This window comes from Camellia sinensis, chromosome 11, assembly GCF_055761805.1.
Source record: "Camellia sinensis isolate YWXY chromosome 11, ASM5576180v1, whole genome shotgun sequence".
Classification (NCBI taxonomy): Eukaryota; Viridiplantae; Streptophyta; class Magnoliopsida; order Ericales; family Theaceae; genus Camellia; species Camellia sinensis.
The window spans coordinates 126,573,181-126,587,505 of NC_138971.1; the positions used below are offsets into that span (position 1 = coordinate 126,573,181).

At 40.4% G+C, this 14,325-nt stretch overlaps 2 protein-coding genes across 6 annotated transcripts in view; both read right to left on the reverse strand.

Moving 5' to 3' along the window:
* Nucleotides 1–14,325, reverse strand: part of EMB2410 (embryo defective 2410) — a 52,975-nt gene that overhangs the window by 8,010 nt on the left and 30,640 nt on the right. For all 5 annotated transcript variants that reach the window (XM_082894713.1, XM_082894712.1, XM_082894714.1 and 2 more), the window contains 2 exons: nt 1,706–1,828; nt 545–820 (listed from right to left, as the gene is read on the reverse strand). In XM_082894713.1, coding sequence (XP_082750839.1) covers nt 545–820; nt 1,706–1,828 — 399 coding nt within the window. The remainder of the gene's footprint in view (nt 1–544; nt 821–1,705; nt 1,829–14,325) is intronic.
* On the reverse strand, nt 7,409–8,714 carry LOC114295205 (uncharacterized). Its single transcript, XM_028239407.2, has one exon. The coding sequence runs from the start codon at nt 8,208–8,210 to the stop codon at nt 7,428–7,430; it is 783 nt and encodes a 260-aa protein (XP_028095208.2). The 5' UTR covers nt 8,211–8,714; the 3' UTR covers nt 7,409–7,427.

Here is a 14,325-nt window from a genome sequence, read left to right on the forward strand (position 1 = left end):
ACAAAGAGAGAGAGAAATTTTCTTATGATTTTATAGATATAGAAAAACTATACGATAGCATGCCTAGAAATATAATATGGTGGTTTTGGAATAAACAGTGGACCAAATGGTATAATAGACATGTATGATAGGGTTGTAACTACAATTATATCACCTGCAGGAGAATCTAGCGAATTTTCAATCAATCATATAAGATCATAACACAATTGTTATAGCAAATTATAAATCACATTCATCTGCAATACCAAGCTACTCAGATTACACAAATTGAACACTGCTTTTTTTCCTTCATTGTAAGGGGGTGGTGATAGTGTGTATTAGATTTTATTCAATATAAATTGTCAAAATGCAAAAAAATAAAATAAAATAAGAAATTATAAGGTTACGGCATCTGTATAGTAATAGGAACATAGGCTACCACCTGCTAAACTTAAACCAGCAACATGCTAAAGAAATACATATAGTTAACCAGCAACATGCTAAAGAAATACATATAGTTAACTATCATAAATACCAGTTCCATCACATTAAAGTTGAAAATGACCTTGGATCTAAATTGAACAGCAGGATCTGTACTTCTAGAAAGAAGCCTTGCAAGTGGAAGCATCTCAGAAATCTCAGCTCGAGGAACTATTAGTCTCATTCTCCATCTACCCATTGAAGATATCACACTACCCAGATGCCCAGCCATGGCTCTTTCAAATAGACTACCCTTTTCCTTAACAATGGAGTTTCTATCTCGGGTGCCAGGTAACACATATTCACCTTGTAACTCGTACTGGCTATTGCATTGTTCCAAAACAGCTTTTTCAACAGTGATCTAGACATAAAGCATCAAGCAGTAATGAGATTGCGAACCAAAAACAAAAACAAATTTTTTTTTTTTTTTTTTTTCCAGCATTAAGACCTTAAACAGCACCCAAAAAAAAAAAAAAAATTGAACCAAAAAGGGACCAAGGTTAATTTTTGGGCTGAAAGAATTTAAAACATCTCAACTAAGCCAAAGAGAAGAAAATTAAAACGATTTTGCTGGCATTTTGTTTGATTCTAAAAAATTCTCAACCTGAAACAAACCAAACTCGAAATTTGACACCAATACATATTGGAAGTGATCGATATTGGAGGCTATTTCCTATAGCCCAACTAAAATTTTTTAGTGCCCGTTCTATTTTCTCATGAGTTTTTTCAAAGAAAAATATTGAAATCAAAAAAATATCTGCTTAAATTCCAAGTAAAAAATATTCAAGATATCAGCCATCAATTGAAAACGGCAAACAGATTTCTGTTTTCTCTTGAAAAAAGAGAACATTGAAAATCATATCTAAAAACCCCAACACCACCGTGCGCCTTTTCACCTCCATGGAGAAAGATTGCAGGGTTTGGGGGTGGACATGAAAGTCAAGAATCAAGATGGTCCATTTGAATCATGAACAAATGAATCTTGGACTTTCTTTACAATGATTGTTTGACATCCAATTTAACATTTGCAGCTTCAAGTAAGAAATTAGCAGAAAGAAAAAGGACTCCTTTTTTTGTGCTGGTGAATTAAGTAGTTTGAGTCTTGGACAAATGAGTCGTCTTTTTTTTTTAGTGGGTGAATTAGAAAGTCTTGGACTCCCAAGTGTGTGTCTCAGAAGAAATCCGAACCAGGACATCCACAAAAAGGTCGAATTTTCAGAACAGAAACTTTGGTTTAAATACTCACAACATCACCACTCCACCTGGCAGCCACGTCTAGAGCTTCACCCAACACACCGCTGAATTTGGGCCGAAGTACAGATAATACTCCATGGCCTCTTCTTTTCTGAAAATTAAGCTGAATTTCTGCCTGAAAGTAAATAGAAAATCAAAACCAGAGTGTTCTTTTTATATTTTAAACTGATATTGACAATTGAATATAGAACAAGAAATTGTCACCAACTTCAACAGATTTTCTTGTACAGAGAAACATTCTGCCAGTATAATAGCTTTTCACAAATGTCACAATCTTAAGCAGAAAAGAATTCTTTTTATTTATCCAAAAACAAAAAACAATCTTTAGCAGAAAGGAAGGTATACAGCTGCAGATCATGTTACAAGAATGCACAAAATAGAATCAAAATTCAAAACAAAACAAAAACAAAAACAAAAACAAAAACAAAATTCACACATGCGATTGAACTTCGAAAAATTATAAACAGATTGAAAAAGTGCACAGAAAATAAAGCAGTAAATTGATATTTTCAAATTCGCAAATTGAAAATTTTTCCTAGTACAAAAGTGGCATCCTTTTCATTTCAAAATCTCTGGTTCCATGTAAAATTTATCATCCTATCAGGACAGTCACTCTGTTCCACAATCCATGATTAAGAACTGATTGCAAGAAAATGGAACCATGAAGTCTATGCTAAGGCAATATACTGTAAGCTTTATCACATAGCAGAGTTAATTTGCATACAATTCTGGGGGCACTTTGGCTTCACAAAATCCATTTGGTTTAGCATCTTTAATGTCTGTAATTGCATATGGTAACCCCTTGGACTGTTTTTGAGAAAAGCAAGCAACTAAATTTTGGAGCCTTATTAGGCTTCCCAAGTCTAGAGTTCTGTTGTCCATTCCCTTTTGCTGCCATCTATAGAACCACTTTTTGCAACATGAATAAAATCCCTTCTTTTTTGTCAAAAGGAGGATTAAGAGAGAGAGAGAGAGAGAGAGAGAGAGAGAGAGAGAGGTCAAAAAATGAGCATTTATTCGAAGAGCCAAGGCTTTTTAATCTCATCTTTATTGATTTGGTACCTTGAAGGGCAGAGCGACATAGCTCCTAGTGGATTGAACCCAACAAGATTTTGAAGAAAGTATGGACCTACTTGATATTTTCTTTAAACTTTGGACATTTATACATTTTGAACCCACTAAAATCGTTTGAAAAGGATTAAAAGATTAAACTAAGGGGGTTAATGTCAAACAATAATTAAAATATAAGTTAAGTAAAAGTTCCAATGCTTACATTTGTTCTTGCTTTCATGGTTCACATGTTATAACTTATTCATTTTTATTCTGGAATAACTTTTCTTTTTAATACATTCAATTTTATAAGAGAAAAATCATATAGGAATGTATCGCAAATAATTTCTTTTTTTGTAAATTTCGCAGAGTGAAAAGTCATATACTAACTAGTTGTTCAAGAAGAATTCTAGCTTTGCCACTGGACAACTTTATGTCATTTCAGCCTACACTACATCTTTCCATGCCCTTCTCCCATCCCAACTTTCAGCTTGACACTTGGAAGAGATCCATGATGTGCTCAGTACTGGATGCCAATCTCCAACATTGCAAACTATTCACCGCCTTAAAATACTAATGTTACCAGCATGGGCAGAATGGGATTTCAAAAGGGGAAAAAAAATGTTCTAACTCAAAACTACAAAACTCCAACTCAACAGAATCAACTCTACCAAGGGGCAAGAGAAGATTGTCTAACACCATTTTGGCTTGTAGTCAAGGAAACAACCAGCAGTCGTGGAAGAGGATTGTTGGTGATAATCTTGCTCCACTTATCTTGTTACATCAAGTTTTTCAGTTTTAGTGGATAGTTGATGAGTGATGTAATAGTATTTTGTAGGTATTCTTGAAGCAAATTTTGTTGAGTCTACTACCTAGAAAAAAACTATGCAGCTTTTAGGAATAATGCTCTGAGATTCTAGGAAAGGTAAATGTTCCCAATAAAGAAAGAAGTCGGTCCACGCCATCGGATTCTCTTTCTTGGTGGCCGATCGTTCGAGTTTGAGGAGACGTTGGTGGGAGTGGATGGGCGGTGCAATTAGTCCATTGTTGAGAGGGGGGAGGGGATTCGATGGGCGGCAGTGTTGAATGGGTCGGAAGCAAGATCGATTGTGGCGAGAATGAAGATAGCATCTATGGAACCAGAGAATCTAAAATTCCTAGGTCGTCTCAGTGGGGGTAATCACTTTGTTGCAGTATGGGTTCGTGGCGAGGAAAGTGGTGGGTCATCGTTTCAAATAGTGGTGACGACAAGAAAGCGGAGAGAACAGATTTTTATACCTATGTCTGCCTTTGGCGATGGGTGGGAGGGGGTGGCGCTGGTCATAGAAGACTTTGGAATGACTAATGAGAAGGTAATGAGACTTGGTGGTTCGAAGAAGATGCCGTCCACTTCTAGCCCAACGTTATTGGCCAACCCTCGAGAGTCTGAAGAGGTCGTTCGCACTAGGGTAGAAGTTGATTGGTTCCCGATGTTGGATAGATCGTTGGTGGGCAAGTTGGGGGGATGGGTGACAAGGGTCTAAGCTTAGCGGCTATCTCGGAATGGGTTGGTCGTTGGTGGCAACAGTCAGGGAAGGTGGAGGTGTGACCGTAAGGGGATAAGGCCTTCCTTTTCGTCTTGCCAAATAGAAGTGAGGCAAAGGCGGTGATGCGACAACGATGGACAGTGGATGGGCATGACCCATTGCTGGAATGGTAGTCACCATTGGCTCCGTGTACTTCAGGAAAGATGTCGATGCCTGAGAAAAGTGTATGGATTCAGGTAGTGGGCCTACCTATTCATCTTTGTAGGGTAGAGGTGCACCATGCTATTGGCAATCGGTGTGGTGTTTTCGTGGAGACAGATGAATCATCGGTGGATCTGGGTTGTGTTCAGCTGGAGTGAGATGCTCAGAGCACACACTGTCGCGAGTCTTCATTCGATGGGGGATATGGCGGTTCTTGCTGCTTGTATGGATGGAGGAAGACCCGATCGTAAGCTGAGGTTGCTGACGGCCAAAAGGGTTAGGGGATCTGGTTTGTATAAGGAAAGGAAGAATCTTGCGCAATCAGATGGAGTTTGTGGGGTGAAGAAGTATCTGCAAAGATTTAGGATGGAAAAGAGGTCCATGGGCATACTGGGTAAACCTCAACCATTGGGGACTGGTGTAGGTTACCCAATGGGGCCCCAAAGGGGATAGTTGGGCCTGGAAAAGGCCCAAGAAGCTAGGAAAGGAATTGTGGGCCGCAAGACATGGGTTGTGGCAAAAAATAAAAAGGATCAAGTTGTGAGAATATTATGCTAATTATGTAAATATATTAGATTGATTGTGGGAATATTAGATTGATTGTAAGATTATAAGTTTATTCTTATTTCCTTTTTTAGATTAGGTCTATATAATGCGGTTGTACTCTTTGTATTATTGACAATTGGAATATACAAAAATATTCAGAAACTTACACAGTATCAGAGTTCAATTCGAAACCCTAGGTGCTTTGATTGTCGCCGTCGTGGTTCGTCTTCGCTGGTCGAGGGGTCATCTGTCTTGACCCATCTCTGGTTCATCTGGTTCGTGACCATCATTAACCTTGACTCGCGACTTCTTGTAGAAATTTAATGTATAAAGAGAAATGATTGTATTATTGATTGATATAATGTTATATTGATATCTATTACAATGATTCATGATTCCTATATATAGAAGAGGGTGAGTGTGTAGTAGGTAAGGAGTAGGTGAAGTGGAGGTGGTAGTGGTGTAGTGGGTTAGGTTTAGTGGAGTAGGTGAGGTGGTAGTGGTGTAGTGGGTTAGGTTTAGTGGAGTAGGTTTAAGTGGGTGAAGTAGGTGGAGAGTAGGTGGATTTTAACAGCCCCCCGCAAACTCAAGGGGGATAGGAACTAACCAACTTGAGTTTGGAGAGAGTAACAAAACAAGAAAATACATAAAAATAAAAGAGGATAAGAGACACTGTGTGGTCGTGTCAGACCATTGGTGAAGACACTGGATGGTGGTGTCATAACGTTGTAGAGGACACTGTATGGGGGTGTCATAACGTTGTAGAGGACATTGTATGGCGGTGTCAGACCGATGTAGAAGACAGTTTATGGGGTCATGTCGGACCGTTGTAGCAGACAATGTTCTGACAGTTGTTGTGACAGTTTACGGAGTCTTGCTGGACCCTTGTAGAAACTAACCGGAATCAATGTCGGGACAGTTTACAGAGTCTTGTCGGACCCATGAAGGAGCTAACCGGAATCAATGTCGGGACAGTTTACAGAGTCTTGTCGGACCCTTGTAGAAACTAACCGGAATCAATGTCGGGACAGTTTACAGAGTCTTGTCGGACCCATGAAGGAGCTAACCGGAATCAATGTCGGGACAGTTTACAGAGTCTTGTCGGACCCCAAAAAAAGTCGCACCCTCAAAAGGTGTGCCCAATCTTTCAAAAAGGCGTGCCATCAAAAGGCGTGCCCAATCCATAAAAAGGCGTGCCAGATATGATGGCCAGGCACGTGAGTGCCTTGGCTGGCGCGCCCGTTTGTCGTCTGGCGTCAAGTGGCGCGCGATACGCGTGGCTGCCTCGGCTATTTAACCAAGGTTGATGCTGAGGCTGAGGCAGACAAAAAACTTCTGAAAATCCTCTGAAAAAACTCTTCCTTTGCTGAGAGAAACTCTGTAATACTCTGTAACCAACCCGTCTCTGAAACACTCAGCAACATGGCCTCTTCTTCCCGTCCAGCGACCCAAAACATGGCCTCCTCTTCCCGGTGTCTGCTCACGCTCTTTCCAGAACTGAACGAGTCCACAAGAGAAATAACTGGTGCGGTGGCCAGTGAACCTCAACCAAACACCTCTGGTTTTGCTCCGTTGAACTTTCCGATGCGGTCGGTGGAGCAAAAAATGGCGGTGCAAACTGATATTGAGGCCAATCAGTATACTCTGAAGTCATGTGTGGAAACCATGACTGCGGTCACAAACTTGTCGCACCGGCTGCAGAGCAGGACAAATGAGGTGCAACAGTTAAACTCCCAGCTGGCTCTGCTCCAACGCATGTATAAGGATGCGCGAGCAGAGATAAGTGTGCTAAAGACAGAAAACAAGGAGCTGAAGCGGAAGGCCACCGTGATGTTCCGATTTGGAGGTCCACCATATGTTGTAGTGGAGGAGCAGGGAGGAGGAAACTTGCTTGGTGGTCTAGGAAGCACAGAGGCAACACCGTCAAGGGCCGTCCAGGACGGAGGCAAGAAGAAAAGACAGGCGGCAGAGTAGAGAAGAAAAATCCCGCCTGTGTATGTGGTTGTTTGGGTTTTTTTTTTTTTTTTTTTATTTTTTTTTTTATATGTAAAATGGTGATCGGGGTGAGGCCCGACATGAATAAAATAAGGGAAGGTTTGGTGTACAATTCTGCCTTTGTTTTTTTTTTTTTTTTTTTTTTGGTTGAAATAATAAGAATAATAATAATATATAAAATAAAGTGTTGTGCCACGTCTTGGGCAGATCAAATACTTTGGAAAAAAAAGTTGAAAGAAAAGTTGAAAAGATGAGAGGAGAATGGGACAAGCCCATGTGAGTGTGAGTGAAAGTGGGGTTTAAAGAAAGTGAGGTAGTGGGTTGATTAAAAAAAAAGGATTGTGGGTTTGAAAGTGGAAAGATGAGAGAGAGAGAGAGAGAGTGAATTTGTTTGCTTTAACAAGATGACAAACTTGGGCACAAGTCTTCCACTGTGAGAATAAACCCATAAGTTCTCTTAAACATCTCCCGAAGACCACCATATTGTTTAACAGAAATGCCACATAGAACTAACACGTAGAATGCCCACATGGATGCCCACAAGAAGAAACACACAACTGGTTTCCAAGAGAAACAAATTAGTTGCACTGGTTGATTTTTCAGTTCCTTCTGTTGACCTGTCAGTTCACAGGAATTCCTTTGCAGTAACAATTTCCTTGGGGGAGCATCTGGACCATAACCTAATAAAAGAATCACCAGTACAATCAGAATAGCAGGATAAAGGGACAAATGTGTTGCTATGACCCATCCAAAAGCTGCCAATGGAATTTGTCGTGTACAAGCTCCATAAAGTGACAGTATGATGACCAAATTTTCAATTGGAGAAGTAGACAAACCCACACAACTGACTATGGTAAAAGGATTCCATAAGTACACCAGAGCAGCCATATCCCCAGATGAAAGAATCTCTGAATTTTCCAACAGTCCAACAAGGCCTAGTGATTTCAATCTTTGAGAATATGCTTTTTGAAGATTCAGGCCAGTTGAACGAATAAGCATTGCAGTGACAAAATCTGCATAGGGAGACATCGAGGACTGTTTCAACCAGTAACCTTCAGCCAGGCGGCGGAGGGAGGTGAGAGGAGTGGAGACTTTGGGACGAGAGGACATGTCTTGTGTTCTTACATCTGAACACATACACGGCACCGAGACAGTTAGAACAGGTCGGCGGCAGCACATGTAGCTCGCATGAGCAGTGAATGAGAAAGATGATGGACGGACCAACGACGTATTGGGTAGGCGTCGTGGTCAGCAGTCAGACGCAGCAATATTGCAGGTGCTGGACACGAAGCATGCAAACCATGCGAGTTGGGATGGTCGGCGACGGTGCCTGGAGTTGCAGCAAGGCAATCTGTATCTGCAGTAGGCCGAAATGAAACACTGGTTGCGAGAAGAGTTGGCGTCAATTCGAGCTAGCAGTGGTTTGAGTTGCTGCAGTGGTTGGAGGTTTTGGTAGGTTTTAATTGGTTGAGGTCTGGCGGGCGGTTAAGGCAAAGTTGCCGCCCGCCAGAAGGCGAAGAGCACCAAGAGCTTAACCTTGCTCTGATACCATGTAGAAATTTAATGTATAAAGAGAAATGATTGTATTATTGATTGATATAATGTTATATTGATATCTATTACAATGATTCATGATTCCTATATATAGAAGAGGGTGAGTGTGTAGTAGGTAAGGAGTAGGTGAAGAGTAGGTGAAGTAGGTGAGTGTGTGTGGTGTAGTGGGTTAGGTTTAGTGGAGTAGGTTTAAGTGGGTGAAGTAGGTGGAGAGTAGGTGGATTTTAACACTTCTCTAATTCGTATCAGCCCTCTCTAGTTTGTTTGGTTCGTCACCATCAAAATCGCGACTTCTCTCTCCCCAGACTCACATTCGTGATCGCGAAGCCTCTCTCTATATCTTGCGAAGCCTTCATCTTTGGTCTGTGGTTGTTATGTGTCTCTCTCTCACGATCTCTGTCTGAACCCTCTTCGACTTGGGCTTCAGCTTCAGACTCTCTCTCTTGGATCTTCCTCGAACTCTGGTTTACATTACTGATTCATTCAAATTCTGATATTTGTGGGTGTTAGGGTCAAAAAATCTAGGTGTTATATTTGGACCACACCTGGTTATTATATCTTTCATTCAAGACCTTGTTAATTTGTGGGTTTGTTGGATAACTTTTTTGCTTATTATAGTTTGATCCCTCTGGTTTTGATTTTGGATTATTATACTTGAACCCCTGAGCTTTCTGGTTATTACAATGTCTCTGGCTTTTGATGAATGTACCTTCTGCTATCAGAGGGGCCATTGGAAATACCATTGTCCCAAAAAGGAATGTCTGTTTGCCTCGTCTTCTCAGCAATTTCCGATCCAGTTCTACACCCCTCTTCTGAGTATTGTTCGGCCTCTCGCCGATTCTACTGCACCAGCTCCAGCTCTAGCTCCGGCTCCTGATCCTGACTTAGCTTCCTTGAGTGCTCAGATTAGTCAAATTCATCATAAACTGTCTACCTCCCAACCATCCCCGTCTACCTCTATTGTTTCTTCTCTTCATTCAAGTTTACTTGGATCTTCTTCAGGTATCTCTTCGTATGTCTAGATTTTTTACTCTGATGCCTCTTATCATACGACTCCCCATCTCTTCTTACTTCAAAATTGTATTCCCCCTCCCTTTCTTATTATTGTTAATCCTGCTCTATGAAGCACGAACACGTGACACGACACGACACGGACACGCCAACACGCAAATTTTAAAAAAATGGGGGACACGACACGCTGGGGACACGTTCAATATATATAATTAATTTTATTTATTATATGTCAAAATTATTAAAAAATAATTAAAAAAACATTGAAATAACATAAAATTGCATTCCATCAATACATAACATGTCATTCGAAGCTACCAACCATCATTTGTTACAAAATGCATGAAAATCAAACCACAAAATATAAAATTATCCAATGTACCAACAACTATCATATATTCTGAAATAAGACATATATATAAATATATAGATATATATAAATATATAGATATATATATATTCTGAAATAAGACATATAAGGGGAAAAAAATATAAAATGAAAATAGAAAAAAAAAAGACTTGAAAAAACAAAATAAAAAACAAAAATATACTCAGACAAAGAGAGAGAGAGGAGACGTCGACAGAGAGAGAGAGAGAGAGAGAAACATCGACTGACGAACGAAGACGAGAAGAAGAAGGAAGAAGAAGGTGTACCTTACGGGCGAGGAGCGACGACGAGCGACGAGCGATGACGAGCGACGGACAAGCGACCAGGTTCTCTTTCCCCTCTGTTATCTTCGCCTTCTCTCTCTCTTTTTGTTCTCTGCTAAGCTCTTTGATCGATTTAGGGCTTTTGATCGATTTAGGGCAAACAGAAGTTATTTTTGTTTTTTTACAGATTGACCCCAAAAATATTTTGTAAATTCTAAAATTGACCCAAAAATGTTTTGTAAATTCTGAAATTGACCCCATGCGTGTCCCGAAAGTGTCCATAACGTGTCCGGCTTAAAAAAAAATTAAAAAAAAATTGAACACTCTAGTGCGTGTCGGACACGTGTCCACCGTGTGTCCGTGTCCGACACGTGTCCGACACTGGTACGGAGCCCTCGGAGAGGTGTCCGTGCTTCATAGATGCTGCTAATAGGTTTGGTATGTTTGTTATATCTGTTAAGTCTATCTTACCGTCTGCTATGTCTGTTGTCTCTATTCTATCTGTCCTTTATGTTCTCCAGTTATCTGTCAGTTTATTATCTATCAGTCAGCTTGATGTTTCTGATTTTGCTGTTATCTTTTCTTCTTCTATCTGTTCTGTATAGGATCAGATATCCAAGTATGTGGTAGAGAGCTTGCATCTGCCTATGACTATCTCTCTGACTGTCTTTTCCTCTTTTCAGTTAGATTCTCTGTTTAGTTCTTTCTATTTGTGGCATTTTAGATTAGGGCATTTATCTGCTGACCGCCTACAGTCTTTATCTCAGTCAGGTATATTGGATAAAGTTTCTCCTAGTCAACTTAACGAGTGTCAGAGGTATAAACTTGCCAAAATAATAGCCTTAACTTTCCATAAAAGTACTTCTATATCTGAAACACCGTTTTTTTTAGTTCATACTGATGTATGGGGTCCTTCTCATGTTCTCACTAAAGGGGGTTCTGCATACTATGTGTCATTTGTTGATGAGTGCACCCGTTACACTTGGATTTATCTTATGATTCATAAGTCTGATTTCTACCAAAATATTGTACTTTTCAGTCTATGGTCACTACACAGTTTGGGTCTACTATTAAATTGTTACGGTCTGACTTAGGTGGGAAATATTTTAAAACTGAGTTCTATGAGTATTTGGCCAATTTGGATACCATTCACCAAACTTCCTGTACTGATACACCTGCCCAAAATGGTCGAGTTGAGCGTAAATATCGTCATCTCCTTGAGACAGCTAGGTCTCTTATTCTCTCAGCCTTTGTTCCGACTCCGTTTTGGGGTGAGACAGTTCTTACTATTGCCTTTCTTCTCAACCATTTGCTTACTCTTTTCCTCTCTAGTCGGTCTCCTTATGAGGCTCTATTTTCACAACTTCCCAATTACTCCCTCCTTCGTATGTTTGGGTCTCCTTGTTTTGTCTTTTTACCCCGTAAAGATAGAACCAAACTGAATGCCCGATCTGTCTTGTGTGTCTTTTTGGGTTACAATCTTACTTAGAAAGGTTATCGTTGTTATGGCCCTGTTTCCCGTCGCCTATATGTCTCCCGCCATGTTGCATTTCTTAAACGTCTACCTTACTTTCAGCTTCCTTCTCTCACCACCCTAGTTTCCAAAGAGGATTTGGTTCATATAGATCCATTTCCTTCTGAGGTCCCTCCTAATGAGTACATCTCTGTTGTTCCCCATGAACTTGTTCCCTCTTCTCCTCGTCCCACCCCGCCTAATGAGTCCCTCTCCATTAACCCCCATGAGTCTGTTCCCTTTTCTCCTCCTACTCCTCCTCCTATCCTACTTGCTCCTTCTCCTCCTCATCCTCCTCCGTTGTTAGTCTATTCTCATCGCAAGGTTCTCCCTCCACCAGTTATCTCTGCCCCTGTTACTGATCACCTTGCTTCTGACGACTTTGATCTTGCTTACCGTAAGTATTCTCTTCGCATCCGTAAACATGTAGTCAAACTTGGTTTTGCTATGATATATTTTTCTCCTTCATATTGCACCTTTTTGTCTGCTTTTCACTCTTTTTCAAAACCTCAGTCTTACAAGGAGGCCCGTCAGGATCCTAATTGGATTCAAGATATAGAGGATAAGTTGTTTGCTTTACAGAAGACTACTGCTTAGGAGCTAGTTTCGTTACTTGCTGGCAAAAATCCAGTTGGTTGTAAATAGGTCTATAAAGTCAAGACTCGCTCTAATGGTTCTCTTGAGCACTACAAAACTCGCCTAGTTGTCAAAAGTTTCTCACAGGAATATGGTATCGATTATGAGGAGACCTTTGCCCTTGTTGCCAATATAACTATTGTCCGTACTTTGATTTTTATTGCTGTTGTTCATCATTGGCCTCTCTATCAGATAGATGTTAAGAATGCTTTTCTTAATGGCAATCTCACTAAGGAGGTTTACATGCGTCCTCCCCTGGCCTTCCCCATTCCTCTGGACAGGTTTGTCGTCTTCAGCGTGTTCTGTATGGTTTGAAACAATCCCCTCATGCCTAGTATGATCGTTTTCAAGTTGCTGTCACTTCACTTGGGTTTCATCCTTATACCCAGAATTCTACTTTATTTCTCCTTCACACCTCTGCTGATTTTGTTACCCTGTTACTGTATATGGATGATACGATCATCACTGGTTCTGACTCTTTTGCTCTCTCTGAGGTTAAGCAGCATCTATTCCGTACCTTCAAAATGAAAGATTTGGGCCCCTTGCAGTATTTTCTTGGTATTGAGGTAGCTTATTCTCCTAAAGGCTACTTTTTGTCTCAAGCTAAGTATGCAAATGAGGTTATTCATCGTGTCGGTCTTATTGACACTAGAATTTCTGATACCCCAGTTGAGCTTAATGTGAATCTTAACACTACTGATGGTGTCCCTTTGGATGATCCTACGTCATATGGAGAGCTTGTGGGTTGCTTAGTCTATCTGACTGTCACTCATCCTGATCTTGCCTATGTTGTTAATGTGATTAGCCAGTTCATTTCTACTCCTAGTTCTATACATTGGGCTGCTTTGGTTTGCATTCTTCGCTATCTCAGGGGTACTATATTTCAGGGCTTACCGTTGTCCTCTACTTCCTATTTGACGTGGTAACCTATATTGATTCTGATTGGGCTGATGATGTTACTGATCACAAGTTTACTTCTGGCTTTTGCATGTTTCTTTGTGATTCCTTAATTTCTTGGAAGAGCAAGAAATAGACTGTTGTTGCATGTTCCACTACAAAGGTTGAGTACGGTGTTATGGCTTATGCCACTACTAAAATTGATTGGTTTCGTTGTCTCTTATCTGATTTGGGTGTACCTCAATCTTCTCCGACCTCTCTTTAATGTGACAATCGCAGTGCTATTCAGATTGCCCATAACACTGTCTTCTATGAGCAGATGAAGCACATTGAGATTGATTGTCATTTTGTTCGTCAGCATCTGCAGTCTGGCTCTATCTCCCTTCCAAAATCTTTTCAGCACTTCAACTTGCTGATTTATTTATCAAGACTCACACCACTGCTCGTTTTCAATTCCTTCTTGGCAAACTCTCAGTATTTTCTACTAAAACATCTTGAGTTTAAGCGGGAGTGTGAGAATATTATGCTAATTATGCAAATATATTAGATTAATAGTGTGAATATTAGATTGATTGTAAGAATATAAGTTAATTCTTATTTCTTTTTTTAGATTAGGTCTATATAATTCGGTTATACTCTTTGTATTATTGACAATTGGAATATACAAAAATATTCAGAAACTTACACAAGTATAGGTCAGTGAGAATAATGTGGTGGGAACTTCAGCTCGTGACTCAAGCCCAAAGGGGAGTGAATTGGGCCAACCTGCGTTCACCGAAGTCAATACAGACCCTATTTATGTGGGTCGGGTTGAGATGAGGAGCGGGTACCATGGCTTGGATGATAGAACCCAGGTGATATGGGTAGGGCGGAGCCGGCCAATGAAGACGATAAGCGTTGCTGGTCAAAGACGAAGTTGGGGTGGGAGCTAGTGGCCCATCGTGACTCATTTGGCGATGATCTTTGGTCGAAGATGATGTCGGATGGTGGTGGAATTAGTTCTCAATCAGAGAGCTCGGACTCAGAAGACGA